Source organism: Elephantulus edwardii, unplaced genomic scaffold (assembly GCF_000299155.1).
Source record: "Elephantulus edwardii isolate Elephantulus edwardi_28Jun2011 unplaced genomic scaffold, EleEdw1.0 scaffold00027, whole genome shotgun sequence".
In the NCBI taxonomy this organism is placed as follows: domain Eukaryota; kingdom Metazoa; phylum Chordata; class Mammalia; order Macroscelidea; family Macroscelididae; genus Elephantulus; species Elephantulus edwardii.
Window position 1 is genome coordinate 21,595,404 of NW_006399777.1, and position 16,401 is coordinate 21,611,804.

The following is a 16,401-nucleotide window of genomic DNA, read 5'->3' on the forward strand; positions in this document are numbered from 1 at the left end:
AAACAAAAGCGAATTGGAGGGGAGGTGTGGACAGAGAGAAAAGTAACAATGAATGAATGGAAATCCAAAGTCTCTGCAAACTTTCATTAAAATAAAAAAAAGTGCAAATACTCACTTTTACAGTTTCTTCTGTGTTAAGCTTACTTCCCTTAACCAAGACAATTTGGAAAGGGTGGTTATTTTCCCAAACATGCTGTAAAAGAACACAGAGCGTATTACTGATAGAAATGAATCTACTAGCATCACAATTATCAGGTTTCATGTCTTTCAACAGCAGCAACAACAACAAAAATGTTGTGAAGCAACAACGGAAAATCACATATATTGAATTCAGTTTCCTCCCCACTGGCACTTCGTTTTCATGGGATACAAACAGCGGTCCAGTCGTGCTAAAAGGTATCACAATAAAGTGCAGAAACGGACACACTAAGAGTTTAAATGACTACAGGAATAGTATCTGAGCTGTCAAGGAATGGTAAAACATAGACTTGGTTAAGATGAGAGAATTATATAACTGTTCCAAAGAATACAAACAAAGAACGTGTTTTCCTCCAATATATTACATTCTTTGGAAGGAGGAGTGGCATCCACTTCCATAACAGCTTGTCTCTGGAAACCCTATGAACCTGGAGAGAGGATAAAACGCACCCAAGCGTTGAGGACTCTCCTTCATAGGGTCGCTATGAGTCGCCTGCAACTCGATGGCACTTAACAACAACAACAACTTACATTCTAGAAAAAAACTGGGATTACATTTTGGAAATTCTAACCTTTAAGGACTCAATAATATGAAAGAGGCAAATTACAATAAAAACATTACTATGATTAAACCAGACAGATATGAAATAATAGTAAATCAACTATTTTGTACATCTGACTTTTCTACCAGTACATCTCAAACTGCTCACAGAAATCTTATACTTAAAATTTAATCTCAAAAACTCTAATTTGGGGCATTTTTGTCTCTGAAAGAACAGAAACATATTCTATACATACATTTCTACAGAACCTATGGAAATAAGAGAGTAGCTAGAAAGAGAATTTTAAAGTAAATGGTGACAAATGTATGGCAAATATGTAGGAGAAGAGAGAAAAGAAAATGTGTGAAGTTTAGGCATTCAAAAGTCACATGCCTTTGGGTTAAGTGACAGGATCACCTATGAAACGTACAGAAATGATCCTTGTTTTCTTTGGTGGTAACGGAAGAGGGAGGTTGGAAGAGTTTCGATTTATGGCAGCTTCTATGGCAATCATTTCCTGCTCATACATCTTCTTTATCTTGCAGCATTCCACGAGTGTAAAATGGGGCAGGGTCCTGTTCATGACACAGTTCTGGACATACTGCAGCATCAGAGAAGGGAGAATTCATACTTTTAGAAAGAGATTCAAAATTACATTGAACAAAACTGTATTAAAATCACGGTGAATAAATATCTTACTTTAAAAACAATGTAAGACTCTAAAACGACAACTTACTACCCCTGAGTCAATGTGAATCCACAGCAATCCTATCTATAGGATAGAGCAGAACTGATGAACAGGATTTCTGAGGCTGTAATCTTGATAAAAACGGATTCCCACAATTTCTGCTGTGGGGTGCCTGGTGGATTTAACTGCTAGTATTTTGAGTGGCTGCCAAGCACTTAACCATTGTGCCACTGGGTTTCTTTACAGCACACAAAATTGTGACCATAAACTGAAGCCCAAGATGCCTCCAAGCTGAGCTACATCTTACAGGGCTGCTCGTATGTGCCATCAAGTCAGAACCAACGCACAGGCGGCTCTCCATCCATCTAGTTTTCAGAGGCTGTTAAGCGAACAGGAGGATGAGGAGACTGGCCCATCTTTCTTCGGCAGACCAGCTGACATCTTAAAGCTGCCTGCCTTTGGGACAGCATGCAACTCCCTCCCACTATGCAGCCAGGGCTCCTCAGACGTTAGAGTTAACTTTGCTACCCATCCTCCAATGGAAATTATCACGCATTTAATATAAATCTGAAGTTCCAAAGGATTCAATAACACATGTAGAATCTGTAAGTCTAGAATTAAAATCCACTTCTGTCTAGTGTCAAAGCCACATTCTGGCCATCGAACCCGAGGCAGGCCAAGTGTGTCAACACTGCATAAGATCCTTTATGATATGGAAACAAAATACCCGAGGCACATTTTCCGACTCTGCTGTGGTCCCAATATGGTCACGGCACAGCCTTCCTGTCTACCATTACCAACTATCTCTCTGGCCATCCTACTCTGATGTCTGCTTTATTTCCAGTAAGCCAGGATTACACTCTGTGGGTGAATTTAAAAAGTTAGTGGTTAGGACATTACCAAATAGTCCTAACTGACTGACTGCGAACCCAACATGTTCCTTTCAACAATATCTCATATGCAACATGTTATATTCAATTCAGAATATGACAATGATCAGACTTAATAATTGCAATATTCTTCCCATAAAGGGAACTCAGCCAAAAAGATGGACAGAGCACATACATAAATATTGCCACTGCAAAGGTTTTCTAATTCACAATAAAAACTGGTAGTATAACCTGATTTACCTGATAAACTTTAATTACGTTTTTATACAATTTAAAGAGTGATCATTTCATCAGGAAGTTTTTCTTTTATAATTTCCTCACAATGTTTCATAGCTAAATCATTATGTTTATATGAAGAAACAGTAGGCAGTTAGAGTAGATTATGGGTACAAAGAATTTATAAGGCTAGAATAAAAAACTGCAATATTGTAATAAAAACCAAGAATTCAAGCATTAATATACATACATGATTGTGAATGCCAAAAAAAATCCCAGACAAGTGTCAAGAAAAGTGACAAAACTATGTCAAAACATTAATGGTTACTCCCATGAGGGGTTATCATATTTTTACATTCTGGATAGTTTTCTGTAGGTTCAAATGTTCTACTATGGGCATATATTTTTACAATCACAAATAAAAAATGATAAATGCACACATGCACACAGATTCTCATTCTCTCTCTTCTCCCATGCCCTCTTTCTCTTCTGGTAAACTGGCAGTGGATATACGTACCTGGAACTGGATTAGTGGATGATCACCAAATACATACTCTACTCTCCCACTGATCTGCAATACGTAGTCATAGGGATTAACTTCATCTTCTTTCCCGCGAATAGTCAGGCGCTTCTGGATTGCCAATTCATTGATTTTTATAGGGCTCATATTGGGAGATACTTGAAAACTAAACACATCCTTAAAGAGAGGAGTATGTGAAAAAAACGCAGCAGTTAAATTTTATTGCAAAACATCTTTTTCTTTAAGTATTTACATTTGAAGGAGCTCTGGTGGTCAAGGGTAAGAGGCTGTACTGCAGTCCAAAAGGTAAGCAGTTCGAATCCACCAGCTACTCTGTGGGAGAAAGATGAGCCATCTTCTCCCATTAGATTAACTGCTTCTGAAAACCTGCTGGAGGGTCAGCTACGGGTCAGTTCCAACTCAACGGTACTCAACAATTTATACTGTACACATTATTTATTCTGCTTGTTTTCATATCTTTATATCCATTATATTTTATATTCCAATAAATGTTTCTATATCCAAATATAATGTGTTCCCATAAAAGTTAACATTTCTGATTAATCTGCAAATCGTCTTACAGTATAGAACCACTGAGTCAGAACTGACCCATAGCTAACCCTCCAGCAGGTATCCAGAAGCAGTCAATTGCACAGAAGGAGATTGCTGATCTTTTCCTGCAGAGCAGTTGGTGGATCTGAACCTTGTACCTTTTGGTTGGCAGTGCAATTCCTTAACATCAGAACTCCCTATATTGCCATAGCTTCCAGAAACAAAAAGAACTAAAAGTTGCTAATATTTTACCATTAAGTACTATATCACCTACATTTTCCAGAAAATAGTTTCTTTTAAAAATGTTACCAAAGAAATCTGTAGCTTTTCAATAACAGAAAAGTTCAAAAAGAGAACAACATCAAATGCTGGCAAGGGTGTGAAGAGATTAGAACTCTCATAAACTGCTGGGGGAAATGTAAAATGGTGCAACCACTATGGATAGAAAACAGTTTGGCACTTCCTTAAAAAGTGGAAAAACGGAAATACTATTTGACCCAGCAATCCCACTCCTACATATATACCCTAAAGAAACAAAAGCTACAAAAAAAGCAGACATATGTCAACCCATGTTCACTGCAGCATTATTTACTAAAGAGAAGGGACCAAGCAAAGTGTCCGTCAACACAGATGGATAAAGAAACTCGGGTACTTTCCTACAAAGGAGTAGCACACAACACTGAAAAGCAATAAAGAACTGAATAAACACTGCATAACAACAGGGCTACATCTAGAGGACACTATGCTGAGTCAAGGCAGTCAGGCACAAAAGGACAACTATGATATATGATTGTTGTTGTTGTTTGCCATCCAGTCAAGGTCAACTCATAGAGACTCTATGAACAAAAGATCTAAAGCCTTTACATAGCGATTGTTTCTCCAAGTTCATAGTTTCCAGAAGCATGTGGTTTAGGAAGTGAATGCCACTCCTGCTTCCAAACCTATTTTTACAACTGGGAGCTCCACCAAACACTGTCCACAATGGGAAACCATTATGGAATCTTTACCGTTATATAAGATACTATTATAAAAAGAAAAAGAAAAAGGTTTGCACACAAAAGAACCACTGTTGGATGGGAATGGAAGGAGAGGTAAGCAAAAATTAGTAAATGGATATTGTTGTTGTTGCATAAGGTCAAGTTGGAAACAACCCATAGCTGATTCTCTAGTGGGTGTTCAGGGACAGTTAATCACGTGGGAGGAGACTGCCCATCTTTCTCCTGTGGAGCTGCTGGTGGATTTGAATCATGCACCTATGGGACTGCAATGCAGCTTCTTACCACTAGGCCACCAAAGTTCCCTATGTGTGTTTGCGTACACGCATATATATTTAAACATATTTATACAATAAAATGAAACAGTCGTACTGAAGGCTTTACAACTCTCCCCAAGTGGCTATTTTTATCCCTTACAGTTATTGTTAGGTGCTATCAAGTTGGATATAGCTCACAGCGATCCTATGAACAACAGACCTGAATCCTGTCTTACCCTGTACCATCTTCAAACTCTTCTGAAAAAGCTACTGTGTCGTCATCATCATCCATATTCATTTTCTACATTTCAGCTGTTAACTGGAATAATTCTGCCAGAATTCAGATTGACTGGTTTGTCTAGTACTTCGAGCAATTCCCTAATATTTATTTCTATGAGTTGATTAAATATTATTCTTTTTATTTATATCTATATGCAGACAGAATAACCGGGTGACCGGACTCTGAGGAGAAATGTGGCATCAGGATTGGAGGTGACTCATCAACAGTCTGCATTACTCAGATGATATAACCCTGCTTGATGAAACTGAGGAGGACCTGTAGTGCTTGCTGCAGAAGGTCAAGAACTACAGTGTTATATATGGAGTGATGCTCAACATCAAGAAAACAGATTCTCACCACTGGGCCAACTGGCAACATCATGATAGAGGATGAAGAGATTGAGATTATTAACAGCTTTAGATTGCTTGGCTCCACAGTCAACATTCTTGGTACCAGCAGCCAGGAAATTGTATTGGGAAAGTTTGCTGTCAGAGACCTTTCCAAAGTGGCTCTCCAAACAACAACAATGTCAATCTGGAGACTTAAGATGTGTCTGATCCAGGCATAGTCTTTGCAATTACTTGCTATATATCAGAAAGCTGGACTACAGAAGAATTGATGTCTTTGAACTGTGGTGCTGGAGGAAGAGTATTGAATATACCATGGAGTGCTAAGGAGAACAAACAGGTTTGTCCTGGAGAGGGTGAGATCAAGCTGCTCCTTGGACGTAAAGATTTTGAGGCTTTGTCTGACATACTGGACATGCTGCAAGGATGGATCAGTCCTTGGAGAGGGACGTCATGCTTGGGAGGGTAAAGGGATAGCACAAGAGTGGAAGACCCTCGAGATGGATTGATTCAGTGACTGCGGTAATTGGAGTAGGTGTGTCAGAGACAATAAGATTGGCACAGGTAGAGCAGGGTTTAGGGCTGTTGTACATAGGGTCACTACAAGCTGCAGTTAACTCAAAAGCACATAACAACATCAACAACAATGAAATATTGAGTTTTTTACAAGATTTCTAATTTTGTATGACTATCTGTACCGAACGGTTCAATATGTCAAGAGTTATAGACTAGAAACTGCCCAGCAAAGACAATGCTTCAACAGAAGTAGACAGACACTTTTGTTTAGCATCCATAGATAGTAACTCCGCCATGAAAACTCTGGTCCTTCAGAAAATGCCAATACAGTAAAAGAATAACTCTGGATAGCTTCACTGTGTGTACTTCATTCTTTTTCTCATGTCTGCCTTGCTTCTAATATGTTTGTCAGAGTGCATAAAAAATGTATTTCCTACCTCCTCCCATCACCTACCTCCCGTGGGGACTACTGGAACTGTTTGTGCATTATACAAATCTCTTATGCTGCTGACTCTCTCTCTCTCACGGCCATTAAGTCAGGACAGGCTCATAGAAAGATTACATTTCTGAAGCTGATAATTACTCAGGAGAATGACCATCTTTTCCTCTTGGAGCTGCTGTGGTTTGGAACCACCAGAGCCATGTGGCCTTTTGCTTAGAAGTGCAAATCCCTATAGATAAGACCTCCAGTGGAAAACCCAATTAAGGGTGAGCTATCAACTGGTTCTGACTTAATGGCAGTGAGTTGAGTTTCTGAGTTGTTATGTTGTTGAAGTAGAAAGGAGGCCTTTTTGTTTGAATGTTTTTAAATGTGCTCAGGTTTATCAATACCTTTTACAACCTCTGATTCTAGGAGCTAAAAAAAAAAAAAGAAAAAGAAAATGCAGCTGTGATCTTACCAGCAGATCATAAGCCTGGGTAGTAGAAAAACTGAGCCATGTTAAGTCTAAGATTATCACTATTGTGGTTCTTATAGTTAGCTGATATGACTATGTGACATCATAAAACTTCGGATTTTTTTCCACAGAAATTGTTTTCTCACTTCCCCCTTTATTAATCCCAGACAGAATGGAAAACAATCGTCCCATCTTCCCACATGGGCCCTTTGCTAAGAAGTCCAGGGTTGCAGTGATTAAATACTTGGCTGCTGAATAAAAAAAAAGTCAGACAGTTCAAACCACCAGCGACTCCAATCGAGAAAGACGCAGCAGTGTGATTTCAGAAGATTCACAGCCTTGGGAATCCTGGGCAGCAATTCAACACTGTCCTGTAGAAACAGAACTGACTGGACAACAACGAGCCCGGGTCAGGGGATTAAGCACCTTGCTCTGTTTCATCTCGTGTTTTGAGTTTAGTGCTTTGTCATGCTGCTTACCATGGACTATGGCCAATTTCAGTAGCTGATGATGACAAGTTAAAATGAGAATTTGATGCACATGAGAGGGAAGGAGGCACAAAAGATGACAATGCTGCCTGTGATCAGCTGTTGATTGCTCCCCACGAGTCAGAGTTCTCACTGGCCGACTTTCAGAAGATTACTAGTCCTTTCTTCCTAATCCGTCTTAGTCTACATGCCCCACTGAAATCTGTTCAGCATCATGTCAACAGGCAAGCCTCCACTGACAGACAAGGACTGCCCAGTAACTAACGACATCGCTTACAAAGAGGAGGGAATTTACCGAACCAGGGCTGGGCCCAGAACAAGCTGTCACCTCTACTTTATTTGGAAATTCTGTTATTTCTCTTTCGTATATTAGTAAAATGTTCTAGTTTTAAAACAGTGCTACTAATAAATTGTTATTTTGGTTTAAAAAAATATACCTTAACTTGCCTACATAAAAAGCTATAAACTACGTGATTCTCAAAATTTTCTATTAACAATTTTACAATTCCTAAATCCATAAACTTTTGTTTAAATTCTAGGAATAAGTTTTACAAATTGTTGTTTAAATTCTAGAGAAATATTTAGCCTCATAAAGAGAAGCCTAGGTAGAAAGATGATAGGTGAGTATCTGGGATGTGGAAGAAAGAAAAGATAGTCCAGCAAAGGAAATTCTTGTACCTCTTTATTTATATAGTGTCAATTCTCTTTTCCATGTTGTTACTTCTTCAGTAGCAATTCATGTAACTCCATGCATTTTTTTCAGTCTCCATGTCCTTAGGTCTGCAATCTGGTCTTCTTATTCAAAAGAAGGCTTGTTTTGCTTTTTCAGAGAACTTACCTGCTGCTTCCTGGACATTATGGGATGTTCTTCTTGGTTATTAGTGAGGCAGCTTCTGTTGTGTCTGCACAGGTTGACAGTTTCTTATCTTTCTGATTCTACTGTTAAGATGCAGGATTTAAGCGTTGCTCCCAATTTAGCTTCCCAGTGACAGTCTTCCTTCCGGTCATCTACTGGTGGTTCTGTCCCTGATTCCTGCAGCAAGCTTCTCATATGGCTGTCCTTCGGGGGACTGAGGGGAGAGCTGGAGTCTCTCCTCTGCCCAGCTGTGGTGGGCCTGCTTCTCTGACCTGTCCTGTAGCTTGACAGGAGGGGGTAGTTCACTCCAGGTGTAAGCAAAGTCTCAGGAGTGCTGCCTGGAATACTGTGCTCAGGGAAAAGGCCCAGAAAAGTGGCAAGGTCCCAAGAGTGCACCCATCACATATCAAAAGGTGTTAATGGCCAGTCTGTATACCTGTCTCCTCTTCTGTGACTGGTTGGGAGAGAGCTGCCTTGTTAAACTTTTAATCACAGGTTTAAACATGTGTTTGCTCAAACTGAAAAGCACTGTTTCAGCATGTAGAACATTCACCTTAGCACTAGACATACTGGAACAGCAGCTCAGAATCCTCATGATATACAAAGTGTCTGACTAGTTCTCTAAACTCCTTTCCCCTTTAATTTCCATGAGTGACTGGAATCCAGTTGTTGTTGTTGTCTGAACCAACCCATAGGTGTCCCTATCACCCTATCCTGATACAGGAGACTGTCTAACTTACTGCCACACAGCCACTGGTGGATTTGAACCATGTACTTTTTGGTTGCCAGCAGAATTCCTTACCACTAGGCCACCAGAACTCCCTTGGAATCTATTAACAGTTCCACTTTTCATCCCTTCTTTATGTTCAAAATGTTTCACATTTATTTTAATGGTGAATGCTGTTGCTGTTAAATGCTATCAAGTTGCCTGAGACTCTAGGGATCCTATGTACAACAGCTCTAAACCCTTCTCTATCTTGAGCCAATCTCACTGTTTCTGACACACCAACCCTTCATTATCCCAGTTATTTCTCTCTTTGAGAAATTCCCTTGACATAATTTTAAATTTAATCCTGACATTTTATGCTACCAAAATCTTGACTTAAATTGAACATTAGTCTAACACTGGATTAATTGGCAAACCAAGAATTCTTAATTTATACTAGCACTACTTTATATAAATTAATTAGGTAAAAAGGTGTTTTTTTTTCCTCTTGATAAGCTTCCTTTGTAAATGCCAGAAGGTGGGATCTTTTTTCACCTGTGTTCTAATACTTATATTTACTACATTACATGCTGTGTGAAAGATGGCAGAATCGGATAAATTCCAGGTTCTTATACTGACCAGCATTAAGTTCTAGCACAAACCTCCAAGGCTTTATCTCATTAAGTTTCTTAATCTGTAAAACTGAGATAACAACACTACAGCCATACCACTACTCCTCCCTTGCTGATTTCCTTGTTATTTGCCATTTTTAATAGACCACATAATGAAAAAAAAAATCTACCATCTAATCATTCAGTGCATTAATGGGTTCTCTCTAACATCAATGAATGAAAGTGTGAGGCAAGAGAACCACTAGCCATGACATTTGAGGTTATGTAACTCCTTGACTGAGCTATTAGTATTCTCAGTGGTTTGGCTGTTACATAATGATAAAATCTGGCAGGTTAAGTAATGATATGGTCATTTCCATTGTGTTGTGATCTGATGGAATCAACTCCACTTTCATATAAGTTCTATTTTTGTATGACAACTTGGGTTTTGGAGATTAATCATGTTGATAATTGAGGAGAGGCTGCATATGCACAATACTTGGTTTGCTTCTTCATATACTGTGATTGACAATGAACTGTAAGTGATTGATAATGAAAGCTACTCTCATGCTAGTTGTTGTTATTGCTGTTGTAACAATTCATAATAAGAATAAAATGAAAGATTTTTGAGAATGGAGCAGGGAAACACTGCATGGTTCAAAATTGTGAAGGGTGTGTGTTAAGGATGTGTCCTATCTCCCTATCTCTTCAATGTACATGCAGAACAGATCATCCAGGAGGCTGGGCTCTATGAGGAGAAGTGTGGCATCAAGACTGGAGGAGACTCATTAATAATCTGCATTATGCAGATGACACAACCCTGCTTGCTTAAACTGAGGAGGACCTGAAGCACTTGCTGTAGAAGGTCAAGGACTGCAGCCTTCAATATGGACTGAAGCTCATTATCAAGAAAACAGATTCTCACCACTGGGCTGATTGGCAGCATCATGATAGGTGATGAAGAGATTGAGATTGTTAACAGCTTCAGTTTGCTTGACTCTACATCAACACTCTTGGTACCAGCAGCCAGGAAATTAAAAGATTAATTGCACTGGGAAAGTCTGCTGTCAGAGACCTCTCCAAAGTACTGAAGAACAACGATATTAGTCTGGAGATTAAGGTGTGCTTGATACAGGCCATGTTCTTAGTAACCACTTGCTATGCGTCAGAGAGATGGACAATGACTGGGGATGACAGAAGGAGAATTGATGCCTTTGGGCTGTGGTGTTAGAGAAGGTTGTTGAATATATTATGGACTACTAAGAGAACAAGTTTGACCTGGAGAGGGTGAAGCCAGGCTGCCCCTTGGAGGCAAGGATTCTGAAGTTCCATCTGACATAATTTGGACATGATGCAAGGCGGGACCAGTCTTTGGTGAGGGACATCATGCTTGGGAGGGTGGAGGAACAGCGCAGGAGGGGAAGACCCTCAATGAGATGGACTGATTCAATCACTGGGGTAATGGGGGTGGGTGTGTCAGAGACAATGGGTTGGCACATGATAGAGCAGGGTTTAGGGCTGTTGCACATAGGGTCTCTATGAGTCACAGGCGGCTCGACAGCACATTAACAAATGACAACATCCTAATTTCTATCTAGACTCTGCATGATGATTAAATATGCCTGATACAAAGACAGCAGCATAGCCTACTAGGTATAACTGTAAACATTCAGATAATGATTAATAGTATATATACTCTATTATATTGGCCAACTCTATACCAGTATTTAGTGCATATATTTTCAAAATACAAGTAAGAGAATGTGGAAAAAAGAAGCCATAAAACTCAAGTTTCATTTTATAGAGAAATGAAAATGAGATGAGGAAAAAAAATACTTTTAGAATAAAAAATATCATCTGGACCAGGAGTTAGAGAGATTTTTCTTTATAGGACAAGAGAGAACATACTTATTCTATATAGAACCAGAGAGTACACAGGCTTGGCTAACAACCTATGAGTTGCTCCATATTCTTCGTAGAATTTTTTTTTAAATCGTTAAACATGAAATATCATGTATAAATTTAAAAATATGTAAAAATTATACATAAACATAGCCCTTTAAAAGTAAAGACTAGTAAAACATGCACGCTTGCTGACTGATTCAGCACACCGCGACACTGCATGAAAAAATAACACGCATGCAAAGGATGTACGCTAGTGACACTGAAGACTGTCATACATAAACCTGGATTTACTGTTATCAGTAAACAAAAACATTCTTTGTAAAGTAGTTACTAGGGAAATCTTTTCCAAGACTGGAACAGCATTCATGTGTAAATCTTGGTTTAACTACCAAGTATTTCTTAGAACACTACAATATTACCTGGCAGTTTTCAAAATGAACAGCCACAATGAGCTTTCCTCCGTACAGTTTATCCTCCAGATTCTCCAGCAGGGACGGTTCATGCTCTGGGGGGTACGTGTGCTTCAGCCAGTCCATCCACGACAAGCCTATAAGCGACTCAATCTTCTCCTCGCTGAATTTGCGCATTTTTCTTCTGAATTCGTTCACTTCAGGATCTTTCAAAGCATCGAATTCATGCAGACCTAAACACACATTTTTGTTAAGCATCATTCTGAGTAGTTAATAATTGTAAAAGAGAAAATAAAATAAACACATTCAACAAGAGCTATTTCAGATGTGGGCCTTTCTGAAGCAAGGAAAACCATGCAGAAAAAAATACTGCAAAAGGTCAAAACGATAACCCCACATTTAAAAGATAAACATATAATTAGGGAAATTTTTTGTGGATTTTTTTTTTACAGCACAAATGTGAAACCTCTGAAAAAAAAGTAGTTTGATTACTAGTTTATAGAGTTAACTTTCAAAATTCATAATACATACTTTAAAAACCACAAAGAAAGTATCTACAAATTTTTCTTTCCAGATCAAGTAAGTCAAATTTAAAACCTGTAGAAAAAGTTATGAATCTGAAAACATCAAGTATATTAGAAGAAACCAATTACTCAAGTATCCTAAAACTTGGTAAACTTAAACTTTATAGTAATCTAGTTTTCTGTTATTAACTCCACTTATAGTAGACCAATTAATTCATAAGAAATTCATACCATACATTTTTTTTCTAGTATGTTTAATGTTGAAGGTATCTGGTGGTGCAGGGGTTAAGTCTTTAGCTGCTCACCGAAAGGTCAGTGGTCTATACATCCCAGCAGTTTCCCAGGAGAACCAGGAGGTAACCTGCTTCCATAGGGATGACCACCATGGTACCCCTGGGGCTGTTCTGCTCTGCCCTAGACGTTCAGAACAGGTCAGCTCGGACTCAGTGGCAGTGGGTTTGGGTTTTGGCATTTGGGGCTGGTTTTACCAAAGGGTTGCTAGGTGTCAGAGTAAACTGAATAGCATCTAGCAAAAAAATACCATAAAGACAACGATGGAGAGCAACTTTCTCATAAACCTACGGTTATTCTCTAAATAAATCCATAAATCTAAAACCATGAATACATGTTCTTGTTGTTGTTAGATGCCACTGAGCTATGACCCATATATCTGTTGTTGTTATGGACCACTGACTTGCCTGCAACTAACAGTGATCCTACATACGATGCTCTGAACTCGATCTTAAGCCAATCTCACTGTCTCTGATACACCTACTCCCGTTATATCAGTGACTGTGTCATTTCCTCTCACGGGTTCTTTTTCTCCTGCACTGTCCCTCCACCCTTCCAAGCATGATATCCTTCTCCATGGACTGGTCCCTCTTTACTACATGCCCAAAATATGTGAGATGGGGTTTCAAAATCCTTGCTACAAGGAGCAGCCTAGTTTCACCCTCTTCAGTATAAATCTGTTCGTTCTCTTGGCAGTCAATATGTATGTTCAATACTCTTCTCCAGCACCAAACCTCAAAGGCATCAATTCTTCTTCTTCTGTCATCTTTGGTTACTGTTCAGCTCTCTGATGCACAGCAAGTAAATGTAAAAACCACTGCCTTAATCAGGCATACCTTAATCTCTAGACTGACATCACTGCTTTTTGAGAGGTCCCTGACAGCAGCTTTCCCCAGAGAAATTATTTTTTTTATTTTTTGGTTGCTAGTGCCAAGAGTGTTGACTGGGGAGCCGAGCAAGCTGAACTTGCTAATAATCTCAATCTCTTCTGCAGAGTCAAATGCCTTTGCATAGTGAGTAAAATGCAAATCAACATCTTTCTGGTATTCACTGCTTTAAACCAAGATCCATCTGACATCAGTAATGCTATTCCTCCTCCTCCGACCTCTTCTGAATCTAGCTTGACTCTCTGGCAGTTTCGTTGATGTACAATTCTAGCCATTTTTGGAAAATCATCTTCAGCGAGGTTTTACTTGCGTATGATATTGCTCAGTAATTTGCACATGCTGTTTGATCACCTTTTTTGGGAATGGGAATAAATATAATCTCTGATACACTTGGGCCCAGTGATAATACATCACTTAGTTAATGCATCTTGTTGCGGGTCTTCCTTTCTTTCAATGCCTCTCCATTTCCCCCAGTTATTTGTTGACAATCCCTTCCAGTCAGTTGGTCCGCTAGTTGTCTTCCAAATTTCTGAACACAAACCAGTGAGCAAATCCAGAGCTGCATCTGTTGAAACATGCCAACTGGTATCCCCTCAGTTCCTAGGCTTTTATGTTTTGCCAATGTCTTCAGTACAGTTTAAACTTCTTTCTTCATCAACCCGGCTTCTTAATCATAGCTACTTCCTGAAATAGCACTGTTATCAGCCAATCCTTTTCTGTGCAGCTTTTCTATAATCCTTCCATTTTCTTTTGACACTTCCTATATCATTCAAGATTCTGCCCAATACTTCAGTATTGCAACTCGAGGCTTGAATTTGTTTTTCGGTTCTTCAGCTTGAGAAGGGATGAATGAGTTGTTGTTTTTTTAATTATGTTATTATTTTTTGTGTGTACCATCAAATGAGATCTGACTGGTACAGGAGGAGATTGTCCCTCCTTCTCCAGTAGAGCACCTGGTGGATTTCAACCGTGTACCTCTGGTATTGCAGTGCAGCTTCTTGCCAGAGTGAGTTCTTCCAATGCTTAATCTACTGCACCAACAAGATGCCTTCTAACAGACTAACGTAAGTGTAGACATAATTTACATGCATGGGAACAAAACAATGGGGTGGCAGGACACACACACAAGCCCCATTCCCAGCACCAAGAACAGACTATGATATAGTTCTAACATAATGTTTCTGTGCACCGAGGAAGCAAAAAAATGTGCACAGCTCGCCTTATTACAGTATTTTCTTTACTACAACTAAATCTGATCTATCTGTGAAGTGTGTCTGTGTAAGAAAAATCTGTTTGATATATAATGATGAAGTTGTTTAATGGGGCAAAATAATTATTGACAAAAGTAAACTAGCCTGCTCTCTGAAGTGATCCAACATTCTATAGTATCAGAGTGTCAACAAATTTCTATGCTAATACACTCTATTGGGGTGAGGAACGCTGGTGGTGTAATCCATGGGGGCTGCACTGCTAACCCTTAGGCTGAACCTCTCTCATGGTTTGGTCTACCAGTGACTCATTAGCTAGCATGAGTTACTACAGGTCATAATAATCAGCAAATAACATCTTGAAGATGGTAATACAGTATCTTGTTAGCGGGGGCATTTAATCAATACAGGAAGGCAACCACATGCAAGGATCTTTGCATTTAAACTTCAAAGTCTCTTCCTTAGGCATCTCTTATAGTTACTAATTCAAGTTAGTGTCCTGTCTAATTTAGAATATTCATATCTCATTAGCACCTGAGACTCCCAAGAGTCCTATAATAAGACAAGACTCTTCCACATTCTTGATTTCATTATTCGCCATTTCTCCCCTGGAATCAGTTTTCCATGAGTAATGGGGACACAATATATTTTGGTGAGCTACAAGAACAACTTCCTCATAAGCATACTTTGACTTAAGGAGCAAAATTTATCAATATTAGGGGTTATTTACAAGAATAATACCAATCAGTGTAAAATCTTGGGTGGCATGGAAATCTGGGCATAAACTTTGTTCACACTATTAAAAAATTCAGTGCTGTCTAGCACGAACCAAGTCAAAGCTGCCCCTCCAGTGGGTTTTCTGGGGTTATCTCAGGGTTGGCAGCAAAACTCTTTAACTAGGTCACCAGGGCTCATTTATACTAGATTTTAAACTGATGTTTATAAAGGATATATTAACAACTCACAGTTACCCTGTGAACAATGGCTCTGAGTCCTGCCCTATTCTGAGCCAACCTGTCTCCAACATACCTGAGCCCACTACCACAGCACTGTGTCAATCCATCGTACCCAGGGTCTTCCTCTCCTGTCCTGACCTTCCACCCTTCATACTATGGTGACCATTCATTAACTGAGATGGATCTCTGAGAAAAGGGCTTACTTATCAAACTGTCAGGGGTAAAGAAAACAGCTTTTTCCTTTTATAGTCTACAAAAACCCAGCAGTTTTGAAAAACAAATGTAAATCATGGGTAAAAATCAATCCCCTGATTACTGGAAAAGAAAAAGACATGTAAAGCATAACTCTTTGTATATTGTGTGGATGTCACATTGCCATAAGAATTCCTTTCAGGGGAGCTCTGGTGGCCTAGTGGCAAGAAGCTGCAACTACAATCCCAGAGGTGAACGGTTCGAATCCACCAGATGCTCTGCGGGGAAGGAGGGGCAATCTCCTCCTGTACCAGTCAGATCTGATTTGATGGTACACTCACACAAAAATAATAAAATTAAAAAAAAAAATTTGATGCTCTGCCGGGGAAGGAGGGGCAATCTCCTCCTGTACCAGTCAGATCTGATTTGACGGTACACGCATACAAAAATAATAAAATAAAATAAAAATA

At 39.2% G+C, this 16,401-nt stretch overlaps 1 protein-coding gene across 1 annotated transcript in view; it reads right to left on the reverse strand.

The window, feature by feature from the left end:
• Positions 1-16,401, reverse strand: part of PIK3CB (phosphatidylinositol-4,5-bisphosphate 3-kinase, catalytic subunit beta) — a 79,306-nt gene that overhangs the window by 58,232 nt on the left and 4,673 nt on the right. Inside the window, exons 3-6 of the mRNA XM_006883392.1 lie at positions 11,883-12,106; positions 3,052-3,231; positions 1,171-1,341; positions 116-193 (exon numbers count right to left, since the gene is read on the reverse strand). Coding sequence (XP_006883454.1) covers positions 116-193; positions 1,171-1,341; positions 3,052-3,231; positions 11,883-12,106 — 653 coding nt within the window. The remainder of the gene's footprint in view (positions 1-115; positions 194-1,170; positions 1,342-3,051; positions 3,232-11,882; positions 12,107-16,401) is intronic.